Raw genomic sequence first — 16,942 nt, 5'->3', positions numbered from 1 at the left:
GTGCCGTGCCGAGGGCTCCGTGCGCTCGGCGGGCGAGGAGCGCGGCCGAGGCGGGCGGAGGGGAGAGGAGGGCGGCGAGGGCTGTGAAAATATGTTTGCGGAAAATAGACAATTGTTGGATTAGACGTATTCAAGTATGAAATAATGCCTTTTTGTGTAAAAAACTGCAGCAATGTGAGCGTACAAAAGTTCCCCTGTGGCAGTTACTTGCTCCCTTTGTGAGCTGTGCGCTCCGGCGTCTCCACTTGGCGCGTTCAGCGCGGAGCCCCCCTTTAAACGCGATTGTTTCTTTCTTTTTAATGACATTTACCGGATCAAAACATGCTGTTAATTCGATCAGAAAGCTTTACCCTCCCTGACAATGCCACAATAATTTCTCCTGAAGTTTGTTAAATTGACCAAAATTAGGCAAATGAATAGGGGGTCTGTAGGCGACCCCGCTCGCAGGTGACACCGCATAATGCACTCTCGGGCCAGCTGCGATCCCCTCTTTATTTGCCCCTCTTTTCTTTGACCCGCATTATTAAAATTTAGGCCCAATGAAACTATTCATACTTTTCAATGGGACATTTTCCTATAGGATAATAGGCTACAAATTGAGCCTCTCCAAAGGGGGGAGCGGGGGGGCGGGCCGGCACCACACAGCCGCGCACCACACAAAAAGCCGCGTCGTGTGCCAAAGGCTGCCGAGAGCCTCCCCGGGCCGCCGGGGGGGCCGAGGGAGCGGGGGGGGTCGTGTGCCAGCCCCCGGGCCCACACCTGCCGGGGTGTCCCCGCCGCATAAAGCGGGGGTAAACAAAAAGCCGCGCTGCCATCTCTTATAAAGATGGACGTGTCACCAAGTCGTGTGAGAAAAGCCTGAGAACAAACGGGGCCACTCCGGCTCCGAGGGCTCTCCCTTGAACCGGGCGGAACAGCCTATTAAGGGCTTACTTAATTACTTTAATGACTCTGGACAGGCTTTAAAATGCAGTCAGCGCCGGGGCCGGGGAGGGGCGGGGGTGCCGGGGGGCGGCGGGCGCGGGGAGCGGGCGGCCCCGGCTGGCACACACGATGCGCCCTGCGCCCCGCTCCCCGGCCCGGCCCGGCTCGGCTCGGCCCGGCCCGGCCCCGCGGGGCCATCACGTGCGATGCCGGCTCCACGTGGGGCGACACAGCTGGGCCCCCCCCGGCCGCGGGGCGAGGGGGGAAGGAGGGAGAGGGGGCGAGGGAAGGAGCGTCCCCCCGGCCCTCTCTCTCGCCCCCTTCCACCCTGATCTTTAATGCATACATTCCCCGGCGCGGCTCTCCCTAATCCTATGGGATCAGCGGGCCCGTGAAGGCCCCCCGTCCCCCCCAGGACACGGGGATGGCTTTATAAGGGGCCCGGCGCCGAGGGGCCCGCAGTGCCCACCATGGCCTCCAAGCTCAAGGAGCGGCGGGTGAGCCGCCCTGCGCGCACGGCCGGCCCTGCCCTCCCCCAAAAAATAATAAAGCCGCCCCCCCCCCCCTTAAAAAAAAAAGCAATAAATAAGGAAACAAATCCTAAACGCGCCCAGCCGGCGTTTAGGATTTCAGCGGGGCTAACGGGCCCCGTCTGTTTTTGCAGAGGACGCCGGTGTCCCACAAAGTGATCGAGAAGCGGCGGAGGGACCGCATCAACCGCTGCCTCACCGAGCTGGGCAGGACGGTGCCCATGGCCCTGGCCAAGCAGGTAGGCGGTGGCCGGGCCCCGGGGCCTGGCTTGGGGGGGCCGTGCCGGGCCGTGCCGGGCCCCGGGGCCGGCCCGTCGGGGCGCGGGGGGAGAGGTGACGGCGCCCTGCCCCGCGTCTTGCAGAGCTCGGGGAAGCTGGAGAAGGCGGAGATCCTGGAGATGACGGTGCAGTACCTGCGGGCCCTGCACTCGGCCGACTTCCCCCGCGGCCGGGAGAAGGGTAGGTAGGCGGGCGGCCCCTGCCCGCCGCCCCCTGCCCGCTGCCCCCCACCCCCCAGCGGCGGCCGGGCGCTGAGGAGCCGCGCTCCGCTGTGCCTTCCAGCAGAGCTGCTGGCCGAGTTCGCCAACTACTTCCACTACGGCTACCACGAGTGCATGAAGAACCTGGTGCACTACCTGACCACGGTGGAGAGGATGGAGACCAAGGACACCAAGTACGCCCGCATCCTCGCCTTCCTCCAGTCCCAGGCGCGCTTCGTGGCCGAGCCCCTGCTGGCCTCGCTGGGCTCCCCCCCGGAGCCGGAGCTCCCCTTCCAGCTGCACCCCGCTCCCGACCGCCCCACGGGGCTCGGACCCGCCGACACCCCGCTGCCGGCCCCCCACGGCCCGGGGGGGCCCTTCCCGTGGCCCGGCGCCCCCCGCAGCCCCCCGCTGCCCTTCCACCCGCTCCCCGCCGCCGCCTCCCCCCTGGGCGGCCCCGGGCAGCAGCGCGGCGCCTTCCTCTCCCCCGTGCCGGGGCTGGAGCGCCGCTACCTCAACCTGCTCGGCCATTCCCACCCCAACGCCTTCGGGCTGCCCCCCGGCCAGCCCCCCGCCGTGCTATAGGGGCTCGGCCCCGGCGGACTCCTATTTATGGCCGCGGACGGGGCAGGACGGGGACCGGGACGGGAGCGGGGACGGGGACGAGCCCCCGGGGTCCCCCCGCGCCCCGCCCGCCCGCTCCTCCGCCGCCCCCCGGCGCGGCGCCTGTACCAGCGATGCCTTGCAATAAACCTGTGTGGCCGCGGCCCCTTCTTGTCTCCGGGAGGGGGCTTCGGGGGTGCGGGGTGGGCTGGGGGCGTCCGCTCCGTGCCCCCCGAAAGGCAAAAATGGGAGCGCAGAGGGAGGCGGGGGGGCTGCTGCGCGCCCCGCGGGCACGGCCCGGCCCCGACGGCGCCACCGGGGGCGGCGGGAGGATGGAAAGGGTGTCCTCGGGGGGAGCAGTTGGGTCTCCCGAGAAGCACCGCCGCCCCCCCGGATCTTACCAGCGGCTTATCTGCTCGCTCAAGGGGGGAGAAAGGGACGGGGCGGGCCCGGGTGCGGAGCGCCGGGGATGGAGGCAAGAAGTGCCCCCAGAGCCACAGGGACCCCGGGGGGGAGACCCCAGGTGCCCCCCAGCCCGGGGAGGGGGCGGAGGGGAGGTCCCGGGACTTGGGTAAGGGGCTTCGAGCAAAGGGGCCCGGCGCTGTGCTCGGAGGCGTGCGGGGAGGTCCTGAGCGCACCGGGTCGCTGTGCGGGTACAGGGCAAGCTGCCGGCTCGGGCTGCTGGGAGAAAGGTCCCGGGGGTCGGGCAGAGAGGGGGGAAACCTCCCTCCCCCCGACGGCTTTGGGATCGGGAGCACGGGCACCCAAAGGCAAAGCCACCCCGTGCTGGCGCCTGCAGGAGGACACGGGTCCGCTGCTCCTCTTGGCCAGCGCTGGATGCAGGACGCGAAGGAAATCCTACACGATTTTTATTCTGTGAGCGTTAAGCTGTTATCACCCCCCCCTCCCCACACACACACACACACACTTCGGCACTGAAGCATTAAAGATATAGTGTTTCCCTGGAAATATAAATTATTAATATATTCAGCATTTTGGTCACTGTTAACCAAATTAGACAAAACTTCCCTTTGCTAAGTAGATTTTCTCTCTGGGATTAGCAGAGGGCCACCACAGTCAAAACTGCGCTCATTTACATATAATTCTGCAAACTTGCACTGGTCCATGACAGTCTTTGTATCTCGAATGTTGCTATTCTGGATTTTTTTTTTTGTCCTTTTCGTTTTCATTTAGCTGTGGAGGATAAACCCTGCTCTGGCTTGACAATGACTTTGGGATAAAAGTCCCCCACACGCCCGCTGCCTCCCCCGCCGCCTATGGGCCTCCACCGGGCCCTGAGCTTGCCCCCGGGCCCCGCAGCCCCTGGCTTTTGCCCCACAGGTATTTGGGCTCTGCAGCAGGGCACAGAGCTCCCCCAGATGGACACCCCCTGCCCCAAGTCTCCACTGGGCCTGCCCTGCCTGGCCGCTGCCCCATGGCACTGTGCGGTGCTTTGGTAGTGGCCTTTTTTTTTTTTTAATTCTAATAATTTTTAGTGTTTCCATGCCAGGAGGTCATAGCTATTTTGGGGGGATTGCTGGGGAGCTGGATGCAGTGCCACACCTGGGCTGGTAGTGCTGCCAGCACCACCGCTTGCTGGTGGAGCTTTGTGCCCCAAAATAAACTGCCCCAAAATACAAGCTTCTCTGTTACGCACCTGCCTGGATAAAAATGCTGCTGGTGAATCCCTTGCTGTCATTTCTTGTCCCTTTCCTTCTGCTGGCATCTTTCTGCTTCTTAGGCCTTCGTGTCCCTTCTGCCTCGTTTTGCCTTGCCTGCCTTCCCCATGCCTCTCGTGTCCCCATTGCCTCCTCTGCCCCTTACCCGAAATCCCACTGTCACACACCTCCAAGTCCTCTCTATACCACAGGTCTGTCACCCCTGAAAACAGTTGCACAGCAGTCACACCTCAGTAGGCTTTTTCCCCTTTTTCTGGAAATTTGTGTTAAAAGCTCACTAATTTATCATGAGGGTTTGTTTGTTTGAGCTAGCGTGGAAGTAAAACACCATCAAATAGATCAAAGCCTGTGCCCAAACTCTCTACCCCAAAAAATTTGCATTCCAAACAGGCAACAGGAGACCACTGGCAAGAAGCATTCATGTGTCACGCTTACTACTCCAACATCAGGAACAAGTCTATAAGCTTCGACCAAACTCCTGTGTCCATCCCCTCACATCATCAGATTTATTTCTAGCAAACCTGCCAACAGGCTGTGTAAAGGGCTCGGGAACAAAGGCTGGCCTGGGGAAAGGACACTAGGAAAACATAATTGTGGCAAGATGTATAAAAACCACATTTATAAGTTAAAGCTCTGATAGCTACCCACATGCCATGCTGCACCCAGAGTGGCATGTTAAAATAGAATTAATTTTAAAAGGTGAGAGAGAGCAATGCCATGAATGTCCAACCCGAGGAAAGAGGAGTCATTTAGAAGATTCCAACTCAGAATATCAAATGGGGTTGAATTTATGAAACATTGCTTAACATTCATCTGCAAGCTGCAGCAATTGAGATGTGCACTGCATTTCAGCAGCAATTACACAGTTAATTAGGCTGAAATAAATACTTTTGCTAACAAGAGCTCTAAACTTTTGCAGTTGAGCTACAAAAAATAAAGGCAATTTAGTTTTTATGACTGTAAGAATACAATACGTCAGAAGTGGAGTCTTCTACGAAGTGATTATGTAATAGAAGAAGAAGAAAAAAAGAAAAAAAAGGCTTCTTCATCCAGGGAGTCCTGCAAGGGAACAGGGAATTCAGATGCTACATTAGCACCTTGTCAGTAGATGAATTCACAGAGACCAGCCTTTAAATGGCAGTCCTTTATGAATAAGATATAGGATTGGTCTTCTTTTTTTTTTTTCCCCCTTCCCCCCCCCAAACTCAAGTGCCCACCTGTACAACATTTCTGACTGCAACAGGCAATGCCACTTCAGCTGCAAGTGAAAGTCAGGGCACAGAGTTTTACTGTCAAAGGAGGCAGGGTGGCAATAATTCACCTTTCCTATAAAATCCACTGCTGGGTTTTCAGAACTGTGATCTGTAGAAAGAATAAGAAGAGTAACACCTATGGAACGAACCCCATGTAATTTCAGTTTCAAAATGAGAAGATATAACAGGTATCAATAAGGTTCACCGAGCATGGGTTGTAGGTTTTCAAGAGCCTCAGGAAAACCTGAGACAACATACATTTCATACCACACAACTACTATATATTGGAAAATTCTAAGGAAATTGGTATAACCCAAGACTTGCATATTCCACCATAACACCTCTTTTTATAATAGTAATAATAAGAATTTTCTTACACAACATACTTTATTCATAGATTACCTTCTCCTCCCTTAAAATGAGAAAAAACATTTTTTTGTAGTTTTATAACAGAAAGTTGCAAAACTTCTGTGATGCCTGGAGATGGGGAGAAAGTATTTGGAAAAAGAGCAAGAGCAGGAGCACATCCTTTGCTGCATAATGCCAAAAACTGTAACACAGCAAAGACATACAAAAACCAATAAAATGTTGCTTAAAGATGCCACTGTTTATAGCAGGTTACAAATCACTGTCTGCAGGAAAGCCAGTGGGTTAAAGCAAACAAAAGAAAAAAAATATAACAATAATAGAAGACTTCTACATACTTTTTACCTACTTGTATATATGGCAGACCAAATCCTTAGCTATTGCCAGAAGGCAAAGCTTCCTGGAGATCCCTGAAGCCAGAGTTCCTTACACGAGGAGGAGACACGATCGAGTTGCATCAGCAGAAGTCTTACCAAGCAGGTAAGTCATATATATTCCAGTGGCTCCTCATGCTCATTTTATTAACTCAGCTGTGCAGGCACGTTTGCAGAGATGTATGGAGAACAAGTAGCCTACCCTGGTCCTAAACAGAGAGATACTCTGAGCATGAAAGTGAAGTCATGTACTGAACAGGCTGCACTGCCTGTTGTTCTCAGTGTATACACTGTTCCTCCAAGAAGAAGAAAAATAATAATAATAATAATAAAAAACACCTAGGCACAATAATCTATACTTAAATGAAAGGCCAGCTTCCATCTACATGCATATGCAGGATCTAAACTACCCCTGCGAGGCCAGAGGTACCCCTTTCCATTGTGAGGAGGCTCCAAAGCAGCAGCAGAACAGCCTGCTGCTCTTCACTGAAGAGCTCACCTTCTCAGAAACTATTTATTTGCAACTCTCCACGCTGCACCTTTGCCTCTCCTCTTCAGAGAATTAGTTTTCTTAGCCACACAGTGTGCGTTACAGTTAGGAACTGTGTTATATTCAGCTTTGCTTTAAGCGAAGAGCTTCTGCTACCCCTATGCAAAGCAACATATAGTATTGAATATGGCAAGCAAAGAGTAGATCAAATTTAGGGATAATGTGGTGATTTTCCTCCTCTTCTAGCAGGAAGTTACAGAGATTTGGGATGGACTGGAATTCTGGAAAAGAGAGGTAACCCCTGCTGCCAGCATCCAGCTTCTCAAAGACCCTTGAACTTACAGTCACCATAACTGCAAAGAGAAAAAAAAATCAACGTGATAAGTTACCGCAGGAAAATGACAACGATTTGCTGGGGCACAAAACCCTTCAAGCATCTCGTCAAAGCTGACAGAGCGTAAGATTAGGACATTGTGTGCTCCATGTACAGCCTGTAGGCCTGCAGATGCACAGACAGGATGCTGGCAAGTTTAATTTGTTATCAGTCTAAAATATAAGGCCGAGATGAGACCAATAGGATATTTCATTCATGGACTTGGAAAAACTATTTTGTCATAAATCAATGTCATACCATGAAGGAAAAATCCTTTCAGTGGTCTGCTAATAGAAGGATGTACTAAAATTCGTAAGCATTTGACTTTAAGCAAACGCTACATTTCTAAAAGGTGGAGGTCTAAAGACAAATTAAGCACTCTAAGCTCTCTTTCCAGTCAAGAGGGACAAACAGGACTTTCCAGCAGATAGTTTACCAGGCTGATTTTAGACTTTCCCTTAAAATGAGCTGATTTGCTTTGGAGACATGTTGTCTCTCCCCCTTTTGAATCAAGAGGGAATGCAGGATCAATAGGTCAGATTCAGATACACAGGCAGGGGAAAAATCAGGGCAGCCAAATCCCACCCTCACTGCTGCCTCGCAAGTAATCTAATTTATCTCCGCAGATATTTCAGAGGTGCTATACCTCTCCAAGCTAAAATACTGTGTTTAATCAAGAGAAGTTCGGTCTCCAGCAAGTTAGCCAACTAAAAACTTCTTTTTCCATTTCATCTGCAACATTTGCTGCTCATTAAAAAGAAAAAAGAAAAAAAATAAAAGTACCTTTTCTTGTGTGTCTGTTATACAGACTGAAGATGCAGTAAGTCTGTCACTGAACTGAAACAGCTGATGTGTGTTTAAGGGTATCCCAGTGGCTTGTTATCCCAGCTCACAGATATTTTTAATGCACCTGTTGCATGCCCTGCTAGAGCAGGTGGGGAAGGTGGGAAGGATTTCAGGTGGAAGCAGGGCTCTTTACTATTTCCCTCCAGCAAGTGCGATTTCAAACAAAGCCACTAGCCACTCCCTGAAAGGCAGAGTACCTTTCTCCATAGTCTGGTCGTCAAAATATCAAGCTCAGAAGCTGAGGTCCTCCACAGCACTGGTTAGATTTACTTGTATAACAGCCACATTACTCCCATTGTTCCACCTTTTCCAACACGAAACAAAGGGCTTCAGGAATTCTGTGTATGAAATGCTTACACAGAAAATCAGAAAATCCATATTTCAAAGTATCTGCATACTAGGGAGAAATTTGCCTTTGCTTTCAATGGAAATCAGTCCTTTCTCCTCTCCTCACACACCAGGAGTTAATTTCTTCTAAATCTTCAAGCTCCTTATTTAAGTAATAGGCAGTGTTTATTCAGCAAGCTTTTAGTACCCCTGAATAGCTTGGGTGGAAAGGACATGGATGTGAAAAGGTATAAACAAGACTTTTCCTGTTATCACACTGACACAATTCCTCCTTGTGATTTTTCGTCTTATTTCTGCTGTCCTTCAGATCATAATGCAACTGCTACCTTGTTCTGTGGAGCAGGTCACAGCTTCCACTTTATGTTACGCTATACTCAAGCTGACAGCTGCTCAAAATTATGCCAGCAGAGAGAAATGCAGTGGGTAGTACTGAACCTGCAAGGATCTGCACACAACTTCAGCCTTACTTTAAATTCAGCCTTTATTTTACCGAGGGCTGATTTCACTCAGATTTCAGAGGAACTGGTAGAAAACAGGTGGAAGTAAAGTGTTAGTATCATGGGGATTTCAGAGGAATTGGCCAGTTAGGAAAAATAAAATAGTGGTCACATTGGTGAGTTCTTCCAGCCTAACACAGACAATTTCCCTTGGATGTGAAAATAGGCAGGACCAAGATGAGTTGCCACAAAACTGACATCTGCATGCCTGGAAGCAGGACCTCAGCTGCAGCCCTGAGCTTTCCTACCAGATTTTAACCCAGAGGGATGATGAGTTGCTCTTCAGGACAAGGAGAAACAGTATTGCAGAAGCAAGGCATCTTTTTCTATGCCTGCCCAGGATATCTTCCACCTGTGTCTTCCCAGGATATCTTCCACCTGTGTCTTCCTGGTCCCACTTATTTTCCTCCTGCTTCTGTGCTCTCTTTAGGCTCAGGTCCCACACAAAACAGAGGTCTCTCATCAAAGAAACTAATCAGCCCTTTTCTGAGAGAGAAAACACTATCGTTTGATCCTCTCTCTTACTATAATTGTCTTTTGTGGACTGTTATCTCTGTTATCTCCTTAACAAACATATCAGAGCCTCACTGAGTGAGAAACATCACCATAATACCTGCCAGCACACTTTCAGGCTGGTTTTCTTCTTAAAAGGAAACCGCAGGTATGGCATTGTTGTATGGTGTGCGAACAGAGAGGATGGGATGCTGCCCCATAACCTCTGTCAGCCCCAGAGAACTGAAACTTGGCCCGTTCCTCCTGAAGGGTGAGATGCCTAGATAGCTGAGGTGTGCCACCTGCCACAGCTCAGGAAGGTGATTCAGCCTACACGGGAGCAGTATTTACCTTGCTGCCTGAACAAGACTGATCCTGACGGGGTGTAATCCAGCCCAGCCCCGGCAGGCTCACGGTGCTGTGCTGCCTTAGTCCTGCAAACCCCCCTGATGGTAGTCGGGGGTGGTGTGGCTGAGGCACGAACTTTGATTTTTGTATTTTAATCGCCAAGTGCAGAACGTGGAGCCCATCGGCAGCTGGCAGCCTTGCCTGCCTTTCCACCCACCCTCTGCCGGAGCACGGCTGCGAATTACCACACGCTGCAGTGTGTGCTCCTCGTCGTGAAGTGGGTGTAAAACAGCTTCTAAAAAAGTCGACGTCTCTCCAGGTGGTTAAGTGCACGGAGATGCAGCCAGCGTCTGCAGAGGGCATCAGCACAGTCCGGCAGGGTTAAAAGGGAGGCTGTCCGAATTCAGCCGAGACCTGAAAATCTTGAAATACGTAAACCCTACATGCGCCAGATAAAGAAGGCAGAAAGAAAGGTGCCCCCTAATGAGTTTTTTTTGCGCTTGGGTGAGCGAAGGGGCTGCTTCAGAAGGCTAATAACTGAAAACCTTCCAGGCTTTTGTCCGGAGAAATGGCAGGCACTTTCCATCCCTTTGAAAAAAAGAAGGCCTTTCGGAGTCTTCACGAGAGATGTGGATTTTAAGGGCGACCTTAGGTCATACAGAACTAATCAAGCGAAAACAATAAGAAAATTAGACTGACAGTCAGCAAGTATCTGAGGACTTTATCAAAAAGAATTAGGAATGGACAAATTCACTGGGAGCAAAGGATCAGATCTGCAAGGTGGCATTGTGTGGCAGGATTAAATTATTTATTCATTGTTAATTTATTTATTTATGTATGTGCAAATGACCTAGCTGCTGCAGGTGCTGAGGAGTTTCTGAAAAGGCCCAGTTTTAGAGCCAAGGCTAGAATATTGGTCCATTTAACTCATTCTTTTCCTTAAGGCGATCAAACAGTGACTTTTATCTAGGAGATAGAGGAGGAAAAACCATATGTGTACTGGGAATGATGCGGGCTCTGAGCAGCACTAAGTACCCAAGTATTCCAGCCTCATTCACGAATGCTGTGCAGTTTAATGTCCAGCAAATTAGCAAATGAATGCTTATGTCAATACGTGAAAAATCCCTAGTTGGTTTAAACAGATAAAAAGCCTCTTGGGAAATGGCAGAAAATGCAGGCTTTCTCTCCCTGTCTTTTCTAAAGAAAGAAAGAAAAACAGTACTTAATAAGTTTTCCCCAAGCTTACAAAAAGTTGCAGAAAACAACAGCCTACATGGATGCCTGATCTTCTATGTGCACGTAATATTTGCAGTGTGGCCACTGCAAAAACACAAGAAGCTTTTGCAAGGGTTTGAATTGCATGTTTACTATTCAGAAGAAAATAGTTACAAGCTGGGACAGCTAGAAAGCTGTTAGATGCCATCCTGCTGCCCCTCTCTTACAGGTGCAGGAGGTCAAAAGCCTGGGAGTGGGTCCATCATTACTTTTCCCCTGACTTTATAAAATCAAACTTGAAGATAAAATCCATGCAGACCTCCTGTTCTTCCTTCTACCAATTTAACCATTGATAGGAAAGGGCAAAAATTGTCATCTCATGTTTCCCTTGACCCAGCAGAGCAAAGCCACAGTGGGGACTCTGTGTAAGACATGACCCTGGGGAAAAAAGGAACACAAGATCTCAGCATGGGGGTCGGAGGCAAGAAGTCACACGTATCGAAAATGACAGCATCACGTCACTTAATGCCATGTGATAAGGGAGTCCTGCTGGGTTTTATGTCCTTCTGCAGAGACATGCTTGAAGGTTGACTGGAACTGGTAAGGAAGATTTCTCACTAAACCCAGAAATGGGTTGTAGGTATTTGGGCAGGACAGATCATGACAAATTATCTTTCTTCAGGACTATCATCAGTAGCTATGCTGGGGATAATAAAACTGCCCCGTGAGATGAACAGACACCTCCGCATCTGGAAACAAGGCAGGCAGGTTTATGTCAAATGCTACCTTACATACTTCTGCTTTGCTCCAATTTCCCTTGTCTTGGCCATTCTTAGGCCCGTTTCTCAAAACAGTCCTCCTTATGTCATTCATGAGTAAAGGCTACTAATGTGAAAGATGAGAGGTATTTTAAAGAGCAAACATTTTTAATAATGCTAAATCGAAAAGATGACCTCAAATCATAAGTTAGAGGAGAGAATTTCCCAGGCCAAGCAAAAAAACACAGGTTATGCAAAAAGTCTGCCTATAGCCAAACCGTCCTCCTTTCTCCCTTGAGTGTTCATGTGCAATGTTGAATTTGGTCAATGCCAGCATGTCACTAATACGCGACTACTTACCTTCTGCAGCCTGCCATGACACACCACCACCAGGAAGCTTGCCGAGTGACAGCCTTACTACATGGGCTGTCAGGGTGCCTTACTGAAAACAAAGCACAACCATACCTGTTGAACTTGAGTTAGACGAGGCTGCTTCATCAGAACTGATATGAATCAGATGGCCCCTTTCTGCTCTGTTAAAGATAATCAGCTAAGACAAAATCCTATAGTCCCCAGTTTTCAAAATGTTTTGCATTTATAGACAGCTAACATAACCTCTCTCATCACTGATTTTTCTAATTACATGAAACTGAGTTCTCAAATCGCTTGGCATATTTTCACGTTTCCTTTCCCTTGGTCACACAGCCATGCAATCTCAGCACCTTTTCCAGTTTCAGCCCATATTTGAAAAGGCACATCTAGTTCTTGGCCCTATCAGCTGAGGTATTTTTAATAGGAACAGGGAAGTTTCATGCCATTGTAAAAGGCACTGGTGACATCTTGTCAGGAATGCTATGATCAGAATTGCACATAGTATTCCACGTTGCTTCTCCCCAGTGCCTTTGAAATGGCATGAGCCAAAAGCTGCACTTGCCTTTTCCAGGGTTGCGTAGCTCTGGCAGCTCAGTGGTCTGTCAATTTTTACAGCAATTAAAAGGTAGAGAAAGGGATAAAATAAATGAGCCAAAAAAGAAAATTATGCTACCGTAAGTGAAAATGTTGTCTCTTTGATAAAAGATTTTTCCAAACAGAGCCACAGATATTACTAAAGCAGCAAGTTTTCTTCTTAACAAGAAAGAACAGATGACGTGCATTTAGTGGATGATAACTACTGTTCTAACATTTTTCAGCATAAAGGCTAAAGGCAAAGCAGGACAAAATGCAGAAGACTGCAAAAACAGACATGCAAAAGCAAGACACTGTTAAGAAAGACATTATTAAAAAATTCCAGTTGAGGCCAAACAGAGTTTGCCCTGATAAATACATCAATACATGACCCAAAGAGCCCTCCTTCAAGTCGGAGAAGTTTGGCTTGGCTGATCAGACACTCAGCAAGACAAACACCACAGCAGCGAGCGCAAGGCAAATCTGCCCCTTTGGGTCTGTTCCACCATGGCAGTTGTCATCACACAAGTGTTTTCAAATATATTTTGTATTTTCCCTACCACTCAAAATGTGCCTGTGCTACTCACTGAAATGCTGATTTCCTCCACAGCTGCAAAAGAGAAAATGTTTGCTCTTTGAATACCTTGTGCAGGAGGAAGGATGAATCCTTAATATTCCGACTGCGTGGTTTGTCACAACTTCTCTATGCTCTGTTACACAGTATATATTCTTCTCAACAGTGTCTGAAATAATGGATAAAATACAGCAGGGAGAACTTCAGACACGCAGCACCTCGGTTCTGTTTAGGTCTCCTCAGGAAATGACTGTGAATCTGAAAGCAATTTGGCACACGTGCATATTGCAGTCTTACTCTCAAGGAGTTTCCTCATGGTCCTACAGGATTTGGCCTGGTTTACTCTAAAGGGAAGACAAACCTGAAAAGAAGGCACAGAAGCAGGAATTATTTTGCTGGATACCACCAGAACAGAGGCCCTTAAACAATCTACAGCAGTAATATTATTCTATAGAGACTTTGCCCCTTCCAGGGACAAGATGCATATTGTTTCTTTATTTTTATTACATGGGATATGCATACGAAAGTACAATATATACAATGAAATATATTATTGTTTAGAAGAAAGGACATTGTCAGACTTCATATAGACTAGAATCTGTCAGGAAAAAGAGAACAAAATAAACAAACAAACCCCCCCCCAAAAAATAAAGTACAGATTTATTTTTTTTTTTATTGTAGCCTTCTTATTGTAGGCTACTAAGTGAAGGGATGCAGCTTCACAAGGTCTCACTGACTGCTGGGATGCTGTTACTGCAAGCATCCAAGAGTTAATTTAATGTCAAGTGTAAATACAGAGAAAGGTGTTTTGCCCAGTTCAGAAAGTTGGAATAAATGATTCAAAAGTTTTGCTTAAATCATCGTTGTCTTTGACTCTGTTTTCATGAGACACCCCATCCAGAAAATCTAGAAAACAAAAATACAGTAGTTATGACATCACATATACCAGGGATGGTGAACATTTTTCATCTTCTTTACAGCAACAGAGGAAATCACAGTTGTGATCCAAAGCTATAGTAGAAAAACAACAGGAAATATTAAAATAGAAATGAAAAAAATATTTTACAGACCTCATCTTCCCTTGGTCTATTGTCAATTCACGTGCACGTGTCTGAAAACCAGAAACAGAAACTAGCTAGCTTATTTGTGTGTTCATGGTACATGAAATTAAAGGTCACTGGTGAAAATCAAATTTTAACAATCTGCCCAAATGTAATAGCCCAATTGTTATCAGTCACGGAGAAATTGAGGCAATGCCTAAATGCATAGTTCTAAACTGCAGGAGTTGGTAAAGCTGTCAGAAGTTGGTGATGCCTCCAGTTCAGGTCCAGCTGGGGCACACCACCTCACATGCCTGTACGTTTCCCCGGAGGCAGTAAAAAGGGTCAGGGCTGGGGAAGACGCCCTGGAAAATGGGAAGACCCATTGTGTTGCTATTTTTGTAGTAAACCCGCTTGGCATGCGCCGCTGACGGCTGGCTGCACATCCACGTGCTGTCATCTGAGGGCTCGGGAATGCAAGAGGGCTGGGGCTGTTCAGAGAGGACGTCAGCTCCAGCGGCTGCACCAGGCGGCTCCACCAGAGGCTGTGCTGCTGAGATTGTCAGCTGCAGGCTGGAATGAGATTGTTTTTACGTGTTTGTTTCCAGCGTTGCTTGGCCTGTGTCTTTTTGTACAGCTGGGATTGTCACATACTTGGGGATGGAGGCTGCACCTTACCATTTGCCCTCTAAGGTCCCATCAAGATTGGACTTCAAGCAATTTGGGTTTAAAGCATCGTACAACAGCCTTTATCCTGTCTGCAAGCTTCATGGGTTGGAAGAGCTTTCCCTCCTCCTTTTCCAGCCCCTGCCTTGCAGGGCACTCTCCACAACAAGGCACCTTGGTGTCCTGCTCACGGTGGCACAGGTGGACACCTCTCCTCTCCCTCTGCCCTGCAGCACGGTGCACGACGATGTGGCAGCACCAGCATTGTACCCACCGAAGGCTTCTCTGCAGAGGGGGGACACCAGCTGCCAACTGGGGTGGCTCTCCAGACGTTCGGTGACTCGAGGGCTACCCCCTGCATGGACAGAGGGATAAAGTGAGAAAGACATCTCGTGCCAACAGACAGCAGAAAACTCAGGGCTAAGCATGCGTGTCCTGTGTGGGCAGGGAAGCAGCCTCTTGTTTAAGGTTAGCCTCAGACACGAGCCAGCCGAAATCTGAACGCTGGGTGATGTCAACGCCAGAAAATCCGGCAGGGGAGAGGGCTGCTGCCCAAGCGCAGCGCTACCATACTTAGAGACGGAGCTGGCTCAGCCGGCTACGGCTTCACCCACCCTTTCAGCACCCGCAGCCGCGGCACAGCAAACACAACCCGCCCTATCTGACCGCATGGCAAATCTTTTGAGTAATCCAACCAGCCAAAACCAGAAAAACACTTTCTTACCCCAAAACGTGCGGGGGAGAGCCCAGGTGTGCAAAGAATTTGGTGGCACGGCAGGGCTCCGGGGGGGTAGGGGGGCGCTCCCCGGGGCGGCTCCGGCGGAGACGCTGCGCCCTCTGCAGCCGCGGTGGCGGCAGGGCACGGCTCGGCACGGCTCGGCACGGCTCGGCACGGCTCGGCACGGCTCTTGGAAGGCTCAGCGAGCGTTCCCGGCTAGGATTTCCTCAGCCCGCCGCAGCCATCCCGTGTTTCGTAACGGGCAGCGCCGCCTTTCGCCATGTTTTGCCCCCGAAAGAATGCCAGCCCTGCTCCTGCCCCGCAGCGACGACTGAAGCCTCGTTTCGACAGCTCGTCTATCAAAACAGCCTTTTGTCTTCTGTCCTACAAATGTTACAAAAAATAACAAACATTACACAACTGCGCAGCACATTCATTCCAAAAAAAAAAAAAAATCCAAAAGAAATGGTGCAAAACCTCATTTTGGTCTAAACCCGGACCTTTCAGAGGAGTAAGAAAGGAGCCAAGGCACAGAGTTGAAAATTATTTACTCAGGAAAGCTCTGCTGAAAGGCATCCATCCCCTGGTTTGCTGCCCAGCCCTATTTTTCCACCTAGCTGTACAGCTGCCGCGACCGAGGTCAAGTGATATGTCACTGTGGCAGATCACACAGGGAGGCAGTGGCTCTTCCCGGATTAGATGTCTTCCACATGGCCCTCTGAAAAGATTTGTAACAAATGTCAGCCCTGACTGTCCGCTGCTTAAAGCATATGTTTAAAGCCCTTAGACATCTCAGTCAAAAGGTATTGTAAATATAGGGACAAAGCCAGTAAATGCTTCACTGGGGAGTTTCAAGGACGGCAAATGAGAATCTAGCATGAAAAAAAAAAAAAAAAAAAAAAAAAAAACCAGAAAAAAAAAACACACCCCAAACAGGTCACCTTTAGCAGGGAATGTGTGCTCAACTTTGCAGCCATTCCAAGACCAGAAAGGGATTTGATTTTTTTTTTCTCCAACAGTAATCAAAACCATCAAGATGCTTCTGGCACCTATGGTAAAGCTGGCAAGGTCGCAGGGCCAGAGGGCACAAAATAACTTGAAAATGACTTTCTTGCTTGTCAGCATCCCTCACCACTGCTTTCATTATCTTTTTTGTAATTAAAAAGGAAGCATGTTTGAAATGGCCATTCTGCTATGCACAACACAGAAAAGTGCCTGCTGCTGTAGTCTTGCCTTATTTCTTCATTAATTCCACCAAAACACAAGACGTTTCCTTGCGGAAAACTTGCACATGCAGGTTAAACATGGCTTGTAATTAGAATCAAAAGCAAATACACAACAGCACCTATTCATATTCTCATTATCTTAGCAAGAAAGAAATAGAGCAGCTATTCAGAAAAAGACTAACACAGGGCCCGTAAATC

The 16,942-nt window shown here is 49.0% G+C and overlaps 1 protein-coding gene across 1 annotated transcript; it reads left to right on the top strand.

The window, feature by feature from the left end:
* Positions 1 to 1,394: 1,394 nt before the first annotated feature.
* Positions 1,395 to 2,518, top strand: HELT (helt bHLH transcription factor). The gene is made up of 4 exons (XM_035557947.1): positions 1,395 to 1,421; positions 1,589 to 1,693; positions 1,817 to 1,913; positions 2,019 to 2,518. The coding sequence occupies exons 1-4, from the start codon at positions 1,395 to 1,397 to the stop codon at positions 2,516 to 2,518; spliced, it is 729 nt and encodes a 242-aa protein (XP_035413840.1).
* The last annotated feature ends 14,424 nt before the right edge of the window (positions 2,519 to 16,942 follow it).

This window comes from Cygnus atratus, chromosome 4, assembly GCF_013377495.2.
Source record: "Cygnus atratus isolate AKBS03 ecotype Queensland, Australia chromosome 4, CAtr_DNAZoo_HiC_assembly, whole genome shotgun sequence".
Classification (NCBI taxonomy): domain Eukaryota; kingdom Metazoa; phylum Chordata; class Aves; order Anseriformes; family Anatidae; genus Cygnus; species Cygnus atratus.
Note: the sequence above shows the minus strand (reverse complement) of the source record. Positions and strands in the feature narration are given on the sequence as shown.

Bases quoted from the DNA above. Each gene is read 5' to 3' on its own strand.
- HELT (XM_035557947.1), top strand. From the start codon at position 1,395: ATGGCCTCCAAGCTCAAGGAGCGGCGG. The intron at 1,422-1,588 runs GTGAGCCGCCCT...CTGTTTTTGCAG, and splicing joins CCAAGCTCAAGGAGCGGCGG to AGGACGCCGGTGTCCCACAA. The intron at 1,694-1,816 runs GTAGGCGGTGGC...CGCGTCTTGCAG, and splicing joins CCATGGCCCTGGCCAAGCAG to AGCTCGGGGAAGCTGGAGAA.